This window comes from Lycium ferocissimum, chromosome 11, assembly GCF_029784015.1.
Source record: "Lycium ferocissimum isolate CSIRO_LF1 chromosome 11, AGI_CSIRO_Lferr_CH_V1, whole genome shotgun sequence".
NCBI classification, from domain to species: domain Eukaryota; kingdom Viridiplantae; phylum Streptophyta; class Magnoliopsida; order Solanales; family Solanaceae; genus Lycium; species Lycium ferocissimum.
Window position 1 is genome coordinate 27,960,770 of NC_081352.1, and position 14,392 is coordinate 27,975,161.

The 14,392-nt window shown below is 33.4% G+C and overlaps 1 protein-coding gene across 1 annotated transcript; it reads right to left on the minus strand.

Annotated features, from left to right (window-relative positions):
- Positions 1-2,874: 2,874 nt before the first annotated feature.
- On the minus strand, positions 2,875-6,807 carry LOC132037020 (vacuolar protein sorting-associated protein 28 homolog 2-like). Its single transcript, XM_059427454.1, has 2 exons — positions 6,603-6,807; positions 2,875-3,880 (listed from the first exon to the last, which is right to left on the minus strand). Exon 2 carries the CDS (start codon positions 3,786-3,788, stop codon positions 3,159-3,161), a length of 630 nt encoding a protein of 209 aa, XP_059283437.1. The 5' UTR covers positions 3,789-3,880; positions 6,603-6,807; the 3' UTR covers positions 2,875-3,158.
- Positions 6,808-14,392: the final 7,585 nt, after the last annotated feature.

Here is a 14,392-nt window from a genome sequence, read left to right on the forward strand (position 1 = left end):
CTTATGTTAATTTCTTAGAAGTTCCTATCTAAAAGTTTCTGTGTGTTTTCTCGAGTAATTTGAACTAATAAATTACAGCCAAATCTCTCTATAACAGTCATCCTTTATAACAACACTTTATTATAACGACCAAGTTTTTTTAGAACCGATCTTTTTATATGTTCTTTATAACAACATTTTGCTATAGCTCATAAGTGCCACATCGGCTCGATTAGTTGGTTTAGTTAGAGTTAGTTGAAGGAGGAAAAGGGGTGGTGAAGGAGGAGTTAGTTAGAAAGCAGCTCAGATTAGTAGTCCATTTCGATATATACACTTGTAATTGGATTTATTTTATGCATTCAGACATATACTTACATTCTGCACAATTGCATTCCTTCTTCTGCTGCATCTCTTCTCTTCCATTTACTAGCTAATCAACTCGAGTCCCTATGTTGAACTCCTGTATTAGCACTGAACTCCTCGAGTTCCATTCGAGCTCCTTTAATTCTGCTATCATTGTTACTTCTTCTAAATCGTCAATTTCTTTTCGTATGGTAAAATTGGTGGAAATGTTCCGCTCGATTGCGAGAAACAACATTAATGGCAGTGAAATTATGAAAGGCAATGTGCAAATGGAATAAAAGTAAATTTACAATTCTGATGAGATAAAAGTCTAACAACTCCAAACGCAATAGAAGGCAATGATTAGATAAAATATAAGATAAACACGATTTCTTAATTAAAAGGGAATATAAATTTTTTAAGTGTAACAATCCAACTCCCAAGAATCACCAATTATTTTTTATGATCGTGATGTTTGAATTAGTTTACCCATCTTGGTAATTTCTTGGTATTTATAATTACCCTATAAGACATGAGAAACCAAGTAACTATATCTACCAAGGTATGATAGATAGAAAGAAAGCTCCACTAGGATTTTAATGGTCTTCATTTCTCTTGACCCACTTCATTGACCGCTAGTTTGATCACATGTGCTGGAACCACCAATCATTTTATTTGGAGAAATTTGAATCAGGAACCAATGCGAAGGTAACATGTCAAAGCACTCGAGATAAGTTGTTTAAGGTAGGGAAAAGGGCCTGATTTACCCCTCTACTTTCAAAAAAGGTTCATATTTACCTCGTTATCTTGCTCGAATACATTTATACCCCTACCATTACAATAGTTGAAATATTTTATTTTTAACGGAGGGTAAATATGAACCTTTTCCAAAAAGTAGAGGGGTAAATCGAATACCTAAAAATAAAACACCCCTAAAGTTTCCAAACAAAACTTCTTGGGTTCTGTACACCCTAAAATGACTATCAGAACGTCTACATATCCTTGATGTATTGAGAGCCTACATTATTGTACGCGAAAAAATATCGGTTCTATATAAAATATTGACGTTTCGGAGTCTTGACACACCACTAATCATTGGTCAAAGTATGAATAAAAAAACTAAATTTTTCAACCAAAACTTACTTGGTGCCTTTTTTTCGAAAACCCTAAAATGGCAATCCAAAACGTCTACGAATCCTTGATGTATTGAGCCTACATTATTATGCATGAGAAAAAAATATCAGTTCTATATAAAATATTGACGTTTTGGAGTCTTGACACACCACTAATCATTGGTCAAAGTATGGAAAATAACACTAAGTGTTGCAAAAATAAAGTTGGCCAATTTTTTGTTTTTTATTCATACTTGACCAATGATTAATGACATACAAGACTAAACGTCAATATTTTATAGAAACCTCGATATTTTTTTCTCGTGCAATAATGTAGGCTCAATACATCAAGGATTGACATATCGATCGTCATTTTAGGGGTTGAAAAGGTACCCGAAGTAAGTTTTGGTTGAAAAATTTAGTTTTTTTTTCATACTTTGACCAATGATTAGTGTGTGTCAAGACTCCGAAACGTCAACATTTTATATAGAACCGATATTTTTCCGCGTACAATAATGTAGGCTCAATACATCAAGGATATGTAGACGTTCTGGATAGTCATTTTAGGGTTGAAAAGGTACCCGAAGTAAGTTTTGTTTGGAAACTTTAGGTGTTTTATTTTTTAGGCCTCATTTACCCCTCTACTTTTTTGGAAAAGGTTCATATTTACCCCTCCGTTAAAAATAGGGGCAAATATTTCAATCTATTGTAACGGTAGTGTATAAATGGCACGATAGATAATGATGTAAATATGAACCTTTTTTGAAAGTAGAGGGGTAAATCAGGCCCTTTTCCCTTTAAGGTAATACACAAAACTACACTTTTATGCAATAAGGCAATTTTTATGTTAAAAAAGAACTCAAGTCAAAGGAAGCAGTTGCAAACATGACTATTGAAGGTTTCAAATACTCAGCTCATGAGAGTGACTCAGAACCTAAAACCATGAGAAAAAAGAAGTTGAAGAAAAGAAAATAGGAAATGAGTAAATTCTTTTCACATAATAAATTCAATCAGTCACCATGAAGTTATTGATAAATGACAGTTCATGCTTATGAAAATATTCCTGCATCACTTGGATGAGCGAAAACTTTAATCAGAGGCGGATTCAAGATTTTAATTCTCTGAGTTCAGGATTCCAGTTACGGGTTCATAGTTCAATATTTCCAGCAGGTTTTACACAGATAAGTCCAGGTCTAGGCCTGACATAAGCAAAACACTGTTTGCAAGACCATCCACCACACGACGACTATACTATTTCCCTAATCCCGAGTGAGAGATATAAAGCAACTGCATCCATGATAGCTCCAGAGACGGTACATGATATGCAATAGGAATTTGGAAAAGAAACATACTCATATATAGTAATGACAATAAATCAACAAAGCCGACCTAGAGGACCGCAGCAATGCAAGTATTCATTTAACAATTCAAGATCAAACTCTTTTTGGCAAGCCTCATGCCATGTCATTATCACCACCCAAGACATAGAGACGATTTACCAATTAACCTACAAAACTAAGTTTAAAGCTTTGTGTACTCGAATCCAAGAATATAGCTCATTTGCAGAAGTAGCATATAGAATGATAGAAGTGCTATCCACTATGAGTTCGTAGTACCTAAAATGGCACCAGCACTTCAACTAAAGATAGAATGATGTGTTGTGAACTCACTAAACAAAACAACAATCTTATTTACTAACATACCACCTATTGGAATAGCCATCAACTAACTTCCAGCAGTGGGCAATGCTGCCATGAAAGAATTGTACGAGGATTCCAGATCAAAGTGGAGTTGGCGAGCCTGCTGTTCTGTCAACTCATCTGCAGCCCCCCTTTTTGAAAGCCTCAAAAGCCACTCTCTCATCTTTGTCTTCCCCTCAAAATCCGAAGGCAAAATCAATAGTTTAGTAAGGGAAGACGACAGATCCGACAACAGGGGTTGGACCTGGTCAACTGCGACCATGTTCAACTTCAACGAGTCCATTGCAGTGATGAAATTCTGCACACATTCTGCCACAACAGCAGCTGATGTGGCACTTGAATTTGCAGCATTAGCTCGGTGCTCTACAGTAGCTGGCACTCCAGAGGTCACAAGCCGGTTTAGGGCAGAAGGGCAATCCATTTTGTACATGTCGTGAAATCGCTCGATGTGAGGTACGGCATCCTTTAATGTAGAAGATAGGGTTTTGAACTGAGCGATTAGTTTCTGGCACTCGGTCTCGTATTCGGGTGGTGAAATGATGTCACGAACATAAGCCTTCTCTAGCTTCTCTGTTGCTTTGATAATCGCAAAGAGCTCAGCTAAGTTGTCGTACATTTCCCTTTCGCGCTTGTCGTTCCATAGCTTAACCTCCATCAGACTTTTCAGGTGTATTTTGATATAGGAAACCTTTTTCAACAGGGTTGGAGAAGAGAATGGGACACGCGCAAAGATGCTACTCTTTGTCACTGCAGAAATATCACACCATAAGATAACAGTCAAACCTCTCAATAATAACACCATTTGTAGCTGATATTTTTTTTGCTGCTATAGCGAAATGTTGTTATACAGTTATAGAGAGCATGTAATATAGCATAACATGAAAGATTGGTTCCACAAAAATACGTGGCTGTTATAGTGAAATGTTGTTATAGAGGATGGTTCTTATAGAGAAGTCTGAATGTACATTGCTGCTATGACTAACAAATCCTAAAGATTATAAAGAGCAGATATGTAGCTGAGTTTAGTTTTATGCTTATGGGACTGCATGCATACAAACATCTGGGTCAGGACGTATCTCTAATATTCATGTATCGTTCCACTATGACTGAGAACCAGTTATCCTCAATCAGAATGTATTGTAGACAATAATACCTTCCACACACGCCCCACAGGTACTGTATATATTCTCCTATGCTTTCTAGTAATGAGAACTTTCTCGCACCTAAGGGTATGACCTAGTGGTTAATGAAGTGGGTTGAAAACCATAAGGTCTAAGGTTCAAATCCAAGCAGAGACAAAAAACACTAGGTGATTTCTTCTCACCTGTGCTAACCTTGGTGGACATAGTTATCCGGTACACGTGCTGGTGGGAGGTAGTAGGTACCCCCATGGAATTAGTCAAGGTGCACACAAACTGGTCCGGACACCATAGTTTTAAAAAAAAAAAAAATCCTTCTCAATTTTAATTATAACAACACTTAGGACCTTGACCCTGTAAATCAGAAAATAACAACTTTTAACGTTGCAGTCTTATCTTTTATAACTAATGCCAAATAGGAGGACAAGAGCAACGGGAAAACAATCGGGAAAAGGGGATAAATGAAAAAACCTAACTGCCAAGGCCCTGATTTTGTGAAGTCCATCCAACGTCAAGACGACCTAACGTGAGTAAACAAGATAAATGCACATGGATACACAGATAAATAGAACTATCATGATCAGACCGACAGAATCAACCCACTTAAACCTTAATCCATTAACTTGGTTTCGCCCATGTAAGTCTGTTTCTCCATTCAGCTGAACTTGTCCTTTTTTGTCCCTCCACTTTTTCCATGAGAATATTAAAGCACTGGAACAATCTTAATCAATTTATACATAAATGAGCACCTACAAGACACTCAACAAGAACATACCAAGTGTAATCCAACAAGGGGGGTGTGGGGACCTTATAGACTACATTAGCCAATTTTTTTGCATTTTCTCATTTCTTATTTTATTGTTTCCCATTCACCCGTATCCATGTTTAAATGGAGAAACATAGGTTAATGAGGATTCATATAGCTCCCCAACTTGTTTGAAGACCGAGGCGTGATTGTTGTTGTTTTCACCCATATACATCTTTGATATATCAATTACAGAGTAAGCTTATTTCGTAAGCTCAAAGGGGAGCCTTGTCGTAACTGGTAAAGTTGTTGCCATATGACTAGGAGATCACGGGTTCGAGCCATGGAAACAGCCTCTTGCAAAAATGCAGGGTAAGGCTACGTACAATAGACCATTTGTGGTCCGGCCCTTCCCCGGACCTCTTAGTGCACCAGGCTGCCTGCCCTTATTTCGTAAGCTCAAGTACGAGACTTCACGCAAGTATGCGCAGTAAAATCCAAGCTTTTAGTAGAAAAAAGAAAAATAATGGCCATTGGTATAACATCTCTAGACACACTGTGAGTGAAACTAAACATATAAATTCAACACACAAACTTCAGCAAAGTGGAGGAAACTCAACAAACACCTACTAACATCAAGCACACTGAGCTATTGAAACCTAATTCAGGGCAAATGGAAAGCATTAACGGCAGTAGATTTATAATGCTAGCAGCTGGTGCACCCACCATCTAGTACCCCATTTGTCCAACTCTATATATAGTTGAAATATCTTTTAAACATGTATACATACACTTAGACTGCAGCTATTCCTATCAACATCCACAAACTCGAAATCTTGAATCCAACTCTAAATATGAATATACAATATATCTAAATATGAATATACAATATAGATGCAAACATCAGTGTATTCATGAACTTGATAAAAGATCATAATCCCAAAACACCCATTAGCAACAACTCTACGAAATCAACCAAAAAATAAACGGAAAATGGTCAAAACCCGTTAAATATTCGAAATAGGTCAACTTTATCCTCCATTACATTTTTAGCACAAATATGCCCTCGCTGTTAGTCAACTGGCTCAAAAAAAATAAGGTCAACTTGTCCTTGAACTATTCAAGATGGGATAATTTTGCATTGATGAACTTGATAAAAAACACAAAGATCAAATCCCCCAAACACCCATTAGCAAGAAATGTACGACATCACCCAAAAAAAATAAAAAAAAATGGCATCCTAAGTTAACTAGGATAAAGATAATAATCCCGAGATAGAATTTGGTATTAACTTTATCTCATGGGTATTTGATTAGTTCCGGGATTATTTTATTCCACCATTTATATTAAAATGGGAGGTATTACTATCCCATATAGAAGGTGCGAAAAAATAATCCCATGGTACATAAGAATAGGTTGTAATTCTTGATTTTGATGTTTAGTATTTCATATAAAATTCAAATTGGTAGTGTCTATTGTGGATATTTTAGGTTTGGCATTAGAGAATATGCAAGACAGTAACAAGTAAAAAAGATTACAAGCTGATCATAGTAATTAATTTGAAAGAACCCAGATCAATATTTACCTCAAAGATTAGTAACATGGCAAGCAATGGAACCAAAAAGAAATTTGGGCAGGTGAAACAAATTATTAGGCAACTTTGTGTGTGTGAAAAAAAGGGAGAGAGACGTATGTACAGAGCAAAGAGAGTATGGGACGGGGCTTTGATTAATGGGAAGTGTGTTGCAGGCGTCCTAAAATATTACAGAAAGATTTGTTTCGTTTTTCTATACTCTTTGCTTTGCTTGCGTAATAAATATATTGCGTGTGGAGTTACTATTTTTATTTTTAAATAATTTTAAAAAATATTTTCTGATAAAAAAATGAAAAATATATGAAAATATGTCATGTTTCATAAAATATCATTGTATTTTGTAAATAAGAAAAACTATTTCTATATTTTATAATAAAGAGTCTTTAAGTATTTATCAAAAATGACTAACCCTTCATTTTTTGTTTTTCTTTTATTATTTTTTCCTTCTTACTCTTCTCTCTTCTTTCTCCTAAGTAACACCTCCCCCCCCGCCCCGCCGGCCGCCACACCTTATAAATAGTTGGAAAAAATTACCAACGATTTTTTATTTTTCATCCTACCATAAACACCCATAAAAGAACAACACTATTTCTGGAATCAAACTTGATTATTTTGATTGTCCAATTATTATTATTATTATTATTATTATTATTATTATTATTATTATTATTATTATTATTATTATTATTATTATCATTTTTTGGTTTCTTGATTTTGATTTTTGTTTTCCATTTCTTCCATAATCATTATTCCATAACCATTTCTCTTCTACAAAAACTGGACCTTTCCCTGTCCAGCATCTCGGTAGAAAGTCCCCCACCATTCGCTTGCACAAAAAGGACCATTTTAAGTCGTCGTTTAAATTCCTCTTCTCTCTATATTCTCATCATTCTTTAATTTTTTTTCGTTTTGATTTTTGTTTTCTTTCAAAAATAAAATTATGCAAATTATAATTTTGAGAAGGAGAGAAATTTGTACGGTATATGAAAAAAATGGGTATGTTTTCACAAGTTTATTGCTATATATTATTTTTTAATTATATATTATTTTTATTTTATTTTTAATTATATAATAATATCTATCTATATATATCTTGTTACTCTCTTAATTTTTTTTTTATTTTTTTTTTTTTGCACAAATAATTGGGATGAAAGTCTTAGTTTAATGCGAAATTTTCGACAAATGATGTCTTTTCTCTTCTATATTTTATAATAAAGAGTCTTTAAGTATTTATGTCATTTTCCCTTACTAATAAGTAAGGTTATATGTAGTTGGAAAGGCCACGATTCAAATCCGTAAAAAAGCCCTATCTGGAATCAAACTGGGTCCAACTTCTTAATTTATGTTGGGCCTAGTCATCATTCAAAAACTGGACCTTTCCCTGTCCAGCATCTCGGTAGAAAGTGGGTGATTCGCTTGCACAAAAAGGACCATTTTAAGTCGTCGTTTAAATTCTACTCCCACTTTAAGTAATTTATGCAAAAATAATCACGAGAGTACGTATATGAAAAAAATGGTATGTTTTCACAAGTTTATTGCTATATATAGTTTTAGTACAATTTTTATTTTGTCAATCTTGTTAAATTATTCATGTGTTGCATTCTAACAATTTTATGTTAGACAAACAAACTTTGGTAAAATAATTCGTTTATGCAAGATGGTCAAAACTTGAATGTGTTCTTCAAGTATTCTCAATAATTAACGAGTAAAACTTGCATGTGTTATTCTCGCTCACAAGTTTTGTCGACGAGCAAGAATAATTCGTATTGAAATTGTGTCATACTTAAATTATATGAATGGGGAGATAAGGTGGACTTTTTTTAATAAATCATTTATTAAAATGTGAGTCAAAAATTACCCGGCCTAAAAGACTGGTGGAAAAAGCTCTTTTTGTTGGTCAAGACCTTTTGTTGAACTAAGTAAGTCAGTTTTCTAAAAGAAGTCGTTTTCCTCTTATGGATTTCTTCCCGTTCTATAATATATTGAAACTTGAAAAGCATAGAGATATAATTCCTTTTACGAAATTGGACTCAATTAAGCAACTAACAAGACAATTTAGCTAATCTAAGAGAACAGTAATTGATAACTAATTATTAATACAAGATGATTAATTGACATGTTTTTACCTAGCCAGTACTGGTAGGTACCAATCACGTGATTCCGTCCCAACTGACATTCAATTTTTAAGAGTTCTCTCCGGCTGCACTCTCAGTTTTTAACTAAACATACATGCGATTATAATAAAATTAAATCTGATGAAATGAGAGAGTGCGCGATTAGTAATTTTTAAATTAAATAAGTTATCTGTCACAAAACTGACTCGATTATGTAAAAATTTATTGTACTATACATAACTAATTAAACTATACATAACTAATTAAACTCATTATTTTTATCATCCGACATGGATTAGAAAACCACTTTGTTTTAGGTTTACTTTTGTTTTTTTGGAAAACAATGTGTAATTTGAAGAAAAAATTATTGCGTGTGTTGGAAACATTATTATATTGGAAAAGCAGCTCTTTGGTTGTGCCTGTTTTTCTGAAAAACATAATACTAGGATGTAGTAAGATTGTAAATCTTACGGAAAATACTTGATTACGAATACTTGTATGGAATTCTTGAACAATCTCATAGCTTGAGGCATATCAATAAAGACACTGTCTTTAAAGATATTTCACCCGATATGGGTGTATCCTCCAGGATTCAACAAGCTCTTCTAGTATAAAACTAGGAGCCAGATTCTAACAAAAATTAACCAAAAGAAAACCAAGTACAGGAAAATAAAGTAGGAAGAATTGTTTCACGTCCCAATTTAAATGTCTTAATTTGACTAGACACAAAATTTAAAAAATAAATAGAAATTTTTAAATTTTGTGGTTCTAAATTAAAGATGTGCGTAATATACTAGATTGTCCTTTAAATCTTGTGATTGTAAATTTGCCTTGTTTGAATTGTGGACTTTTCTGTTATATATAAATGCCAAAGAAGGACCAACACAAAGATTAACAAATTGTACATAGAGCATTCCGTGTTGTACCCATCTATTTCTATTATATGTTTCTATACTTAATAAGTGCCAAATTTTTCTATATTTAATAAGTGCCAAAGGAGGACCAACACAGCATTAACAAATTTTGTACATAGAGCATTCCATGTCGTACCCATCTATTTGTATTATATATATATATATATATATATATCTTTCTAATTTTGATTTCTTTGTAACAATTCTTTTTGTATATAATTGCTAATATAAAAAATTATAATGTAACTAATATAACAGAATTTTTTTAATTAATTTAATAAAAATGTTTTATTAGTTTTGCTTTTAAAAAATCCAATATATATATAAAGAATAATTCTTATGTTTAGATCTCCAAAGCGCTTAGTTAATTGCGATGGATATCAACTCCGTTCGTATACATATAAGATATTAAAGAATTTAAAAGAAAAAAATCTAAAATCAAAATTTAATTTTCCCTCATATTCTTACTAATTTTCTTTTTTTTTTTCACATCGATGAACAACTTTCATTGTCATGACAATAGGAAAAAAGTCCGACTTTTTTCATCTCAAAGACTTAATTCCATCATATGTTTTGAATTTTAAAACTCCATTTTTTAATTATAACTAAAGTGATGGTACGTAAAATACATTTTGTATATGTTGCTATATATAATAACAATTAGAATGTTATTAAAAGTTATTTACAAAATACAAACCTTAAAGGCTGACTAATTAAAGTGAATAAACATGTTAGGCCCTGCATCGCATGGACATTTTTTCTAGTATTAAATATAAAAAGATACACTCTTTTTTAGTCATATAAAAAAGGAGAATAAGACACCTTAATTGGGTTGGAGGGAGTATTATTTTTCCAGTTTAATTAACGCTATCCTGTTCCAACCTCATTGGCTATATTAATTTAAAATTTTAGATTTATCCTACTGAAAATTTCTTCATTTTTAAGGTGGATAAATATTTACTCACACACAGTGTTACATTAACTAATGAATACAAGATACGTTTTTTTTTTTTTTTTTTGCTTAATACAAATGACAACCCTTCAATTTGTCGATCCCAGTGCGATCCCACACCCATGGCGGAACCGTGATTTGCGTTCAAAATATAAAAAAATAAACATACGAAGAAGCCTAAGGGGGTTCAACATCTACTATATATACATAAAAAATAATTTTAACCTTGTAAAAATAGTGTTTTTTTTCCGCCGAGGGGTTTCGGATCCCCCTCAGCTCTATGTGGCTCCGCCACTGCCCACACCCACGTAACATCGATCGGGTGTGGCACCGAAACTGAAGAGTCCGAGCAACTTAGGTCTTAGTTATATATGTTTATAATTTTGTGCCATTTTCATTTTAACCCCATATTTTTTGCATGCTTCTACTCCTAACTCAGAATGGGAATTTCTCACAGTGTAATGGTGGTTTTGGTTTCACATACAAAGCTGAAATTTCCTTTGGACTTATGCGGGAAGTAAAGAGGCTTTTGGTTGAAAGATGCCAAGGAGTTTCCCAGTTCCATGCTAAGATTCGTCGCCTTAGAAGCATAAGTCATCTCAATCTCATTACATATTGATTGACTATTTTGCAAGTGAGGCATACATGTTCATGATATATAATTACCTCCCATGAGATAATTTGGAGAAATTTATATAGGACAGAGCCAATAGAGCCTCTGACTTTAAAGTGATATACAAGATTGCCCTAGACATTGCTCGTCTCCGTGATCAATGCGTCCCTCGTATTATCCACCGCGATGTCAAGCCAAGTAATATATAGTTGGACAATGAACTTAATGCTTATTTATCGGATTTTAAAAATTTAGCACCAGAATATGCTCTGACATGTGGTTGTGCAGATATGTTTGTGGTTGTTCAGGTTTCTGTTCTCATAATTTACATGTTAGAGCATATTCTGGTGCTATATATCGGAAACCCGACAAATAAACATTGAGTTCAGTGTCCATCAATATGTTACTTGGCTTGACATTACGGTGGATAATACATGGGACACATTGATTATGGAGCTAAGCAAGTACAAGAGCAATGTCTAGGGCAATCTTGTGTAGCACTTTAAAGTCAAAGCCTCTATTGGCTTTATCGTGTATGAATTTCTCCACCTCCTGGGAGATAATTATTTTTAGGAACATGTTGCCTCGCTTGTAAAATAGTCAATTAGTCTAATGAGATTGGGATGACTTATGCTTCTAAAGCGACGAATCTCGGCATGGAACTGGGGAACTCTTTGGCACCTTTCAACCAACAACATCTTTACAGCCAGTATAAGTCCAAAGGAAATTTCAGCTTTGTATCTGGAACCATTACATTACACTGTAAGAAATTCTCATTCTGAGTTAGGAGTAGAAGCATGTAAAAATATGGATTAAAATGAATAAGGGCACAAAAATATAAACACAGGTCACTAAGAGCTAAGTTTTTTGGACTCTTCACTTTTGGTGTCGCACTCATGTTAACATGACGTAGGTGTGGGTGTGGGATCCGCACCGAATCTGATCAATAAATTTTGATAAAAGAAATCAAGACAAATATAATGATTTCTGAAATCAAAACAAAAGTTGAGATGAAATCATAATTTAGGCATATGCTTTTTTATTTTATTTTTTTATCATCAAAAGATATTTGTATTAAAATGTCAGCAACCAGAAGGTGCTTTAAAGATATTTACAGGTCAACATCACTATTGAATGTGCAATGAACTCAAGAAATATATCATGACCTCGATATTATTTGCAATAGCCATGTTACACCAAAAAATTTATAATGAGATACATTTGTACTTAATAATAATTACATAAAATTATAAGTAACCTTTTTTCCTAGAATTAATGACTGCTTGTTGCCAATGCTTATATAATCTTGCCTTGTATATAGTAGTGATAGGTATGACATGCAGATGGTGATATGAATTATCCAGCTCATCTCCCAAACAAAGTTTAAGAAGGATGTTAGAGAGAAGATCAAGATGAGTTTGTAGGTAGGGGTCATTAATTTTTTGCGAGAACTTACATGATCTGGCGCAGAATCAACAGCGTATTGCTTGTCTTTAGGTCTAACAATACTTCTGTGGACTATGTGAATCATTACAATGAAGGACATGCTATAGACAAAATATATGAGTTATTAAGAAACATTAGAGATGATATTTTGAACCATATGACCATCAAGGAAATAACATGTATGAGTGTCTTTTCACAAATAGAACCATATATGGTTTACACATCCAATCCTTGTCTTGGTCGCCAGTTCCATGACGAAATAAAATTACAACACCTATCGTCATCCTCAATCACTGGTGACTTCAACAACATTGTCAACAAAATCTTGTTGCAACACAATGACCCTATTGTCAAGTTTGTCCTTGACACATCAAGTGTTGATTTAGATAACTGAGACGTCTATCATTGGCTATGATATGTCTCAATAGAAGTGTTAAGGGACTCAGAAAAGACATTAAAGATGTATCGTAGCCAATGATGGATGTCCCAGTCGTCTAAATCAACAGTATGCATGTCGAGAACAAGCTTGAAAATAGGGTCATTGTGTTGCAAGAGTATTTTGTTGATAATGTTTTTGAAGTCATCAATGACTGAGGATGAGGATAGATTTTGTAATTTATTTCCTCATAAAACTGGCAATCAAGTCCAGGATTGCATGTAAACCATATACGGTTCTATTTTTGTGAAAAGACACCCATCCTTGCTATTTCTTTGATGGTCATACGGTTCAAAATATCATCTTTAATGTTTCTTGGTAACTCGGATATTTTATGTATACCATGTCTTTCATTTTAATGATTCACATAGTTTTTGTCAGTATGATTATTTGTTGTCCATGGTTCTTCCTTAATCCGGTTGCAAAACAAGTCAAAACATTATTACACAACATAAGTAGTGGAATTTCATATACGAATCCCCTTGATCGACCTATATAAAATTGTAACATTTATTAGGTAGGGAAAATATCATTAGTTTCATCTCAATGATCAGGTATGAAGTTTGAGATGGAGAACTCAAATTGTAACTCTTTCCGCATTGATGATCAGCGAGATCAATTAATTTAAAGAAAAAAAAAATACTGAAAAATCAAGAATAAGTCTTTCTTAATCAATCTTTTGCAACTAAAAGTTATTGAAACTAGTAGGTTAATAATAATTGAATGAAAATCTTAAAATTCACATAAATGAAATAGCCCACGATCAACACATGATAGAGTCAAATTAAACCTTGATACAAATTCTCTTTCTAGCGTTAAGAAATATCTATGCCTTAAATACTTTGAATATTCTCTCATTTTTTCATTTGATATAGACTAAATTGTTGTATTCTCGAGCTTTAAATAAGAAATATTTATGTCTTAAACACCGTCAACCACTACCATTATCATTAATACCAACCACCACTACTAGTACCATTGTAAAGCACCATTACCATCCACTATCGTCGGCAACTACCAGCAATACCTCCATTATCACAATCATCACTATCAACCCCACCATCCCCACAATTTCTAGCGCACAACCATCACAAGCATTCACCACAAACCACCACTCTACAACCTAATATTTTATTTAAATTTTATATTTATTAATTTTTAATCAAAAATAAGTAATGTCAATGGTATGTCGAGAAAAAGAATAAAATTCTATAACAATTATCTCTCATTTAATGTGGTTGCTAAAATTTAAAAAATTTATTTTCAAAGTTCTTTTATAAGTGAAGGATTACACATAACACATTAA

Excerpts from the sequence above, each read along its gene's own strand:
- LOC132037020 (XM_059427454.1), bottom strand. The coding sequence starts at position 3,788 with ATGGAGGTTAAGCTATGGAACGACAAGCGCGAAAGGGAAATGTACGAC.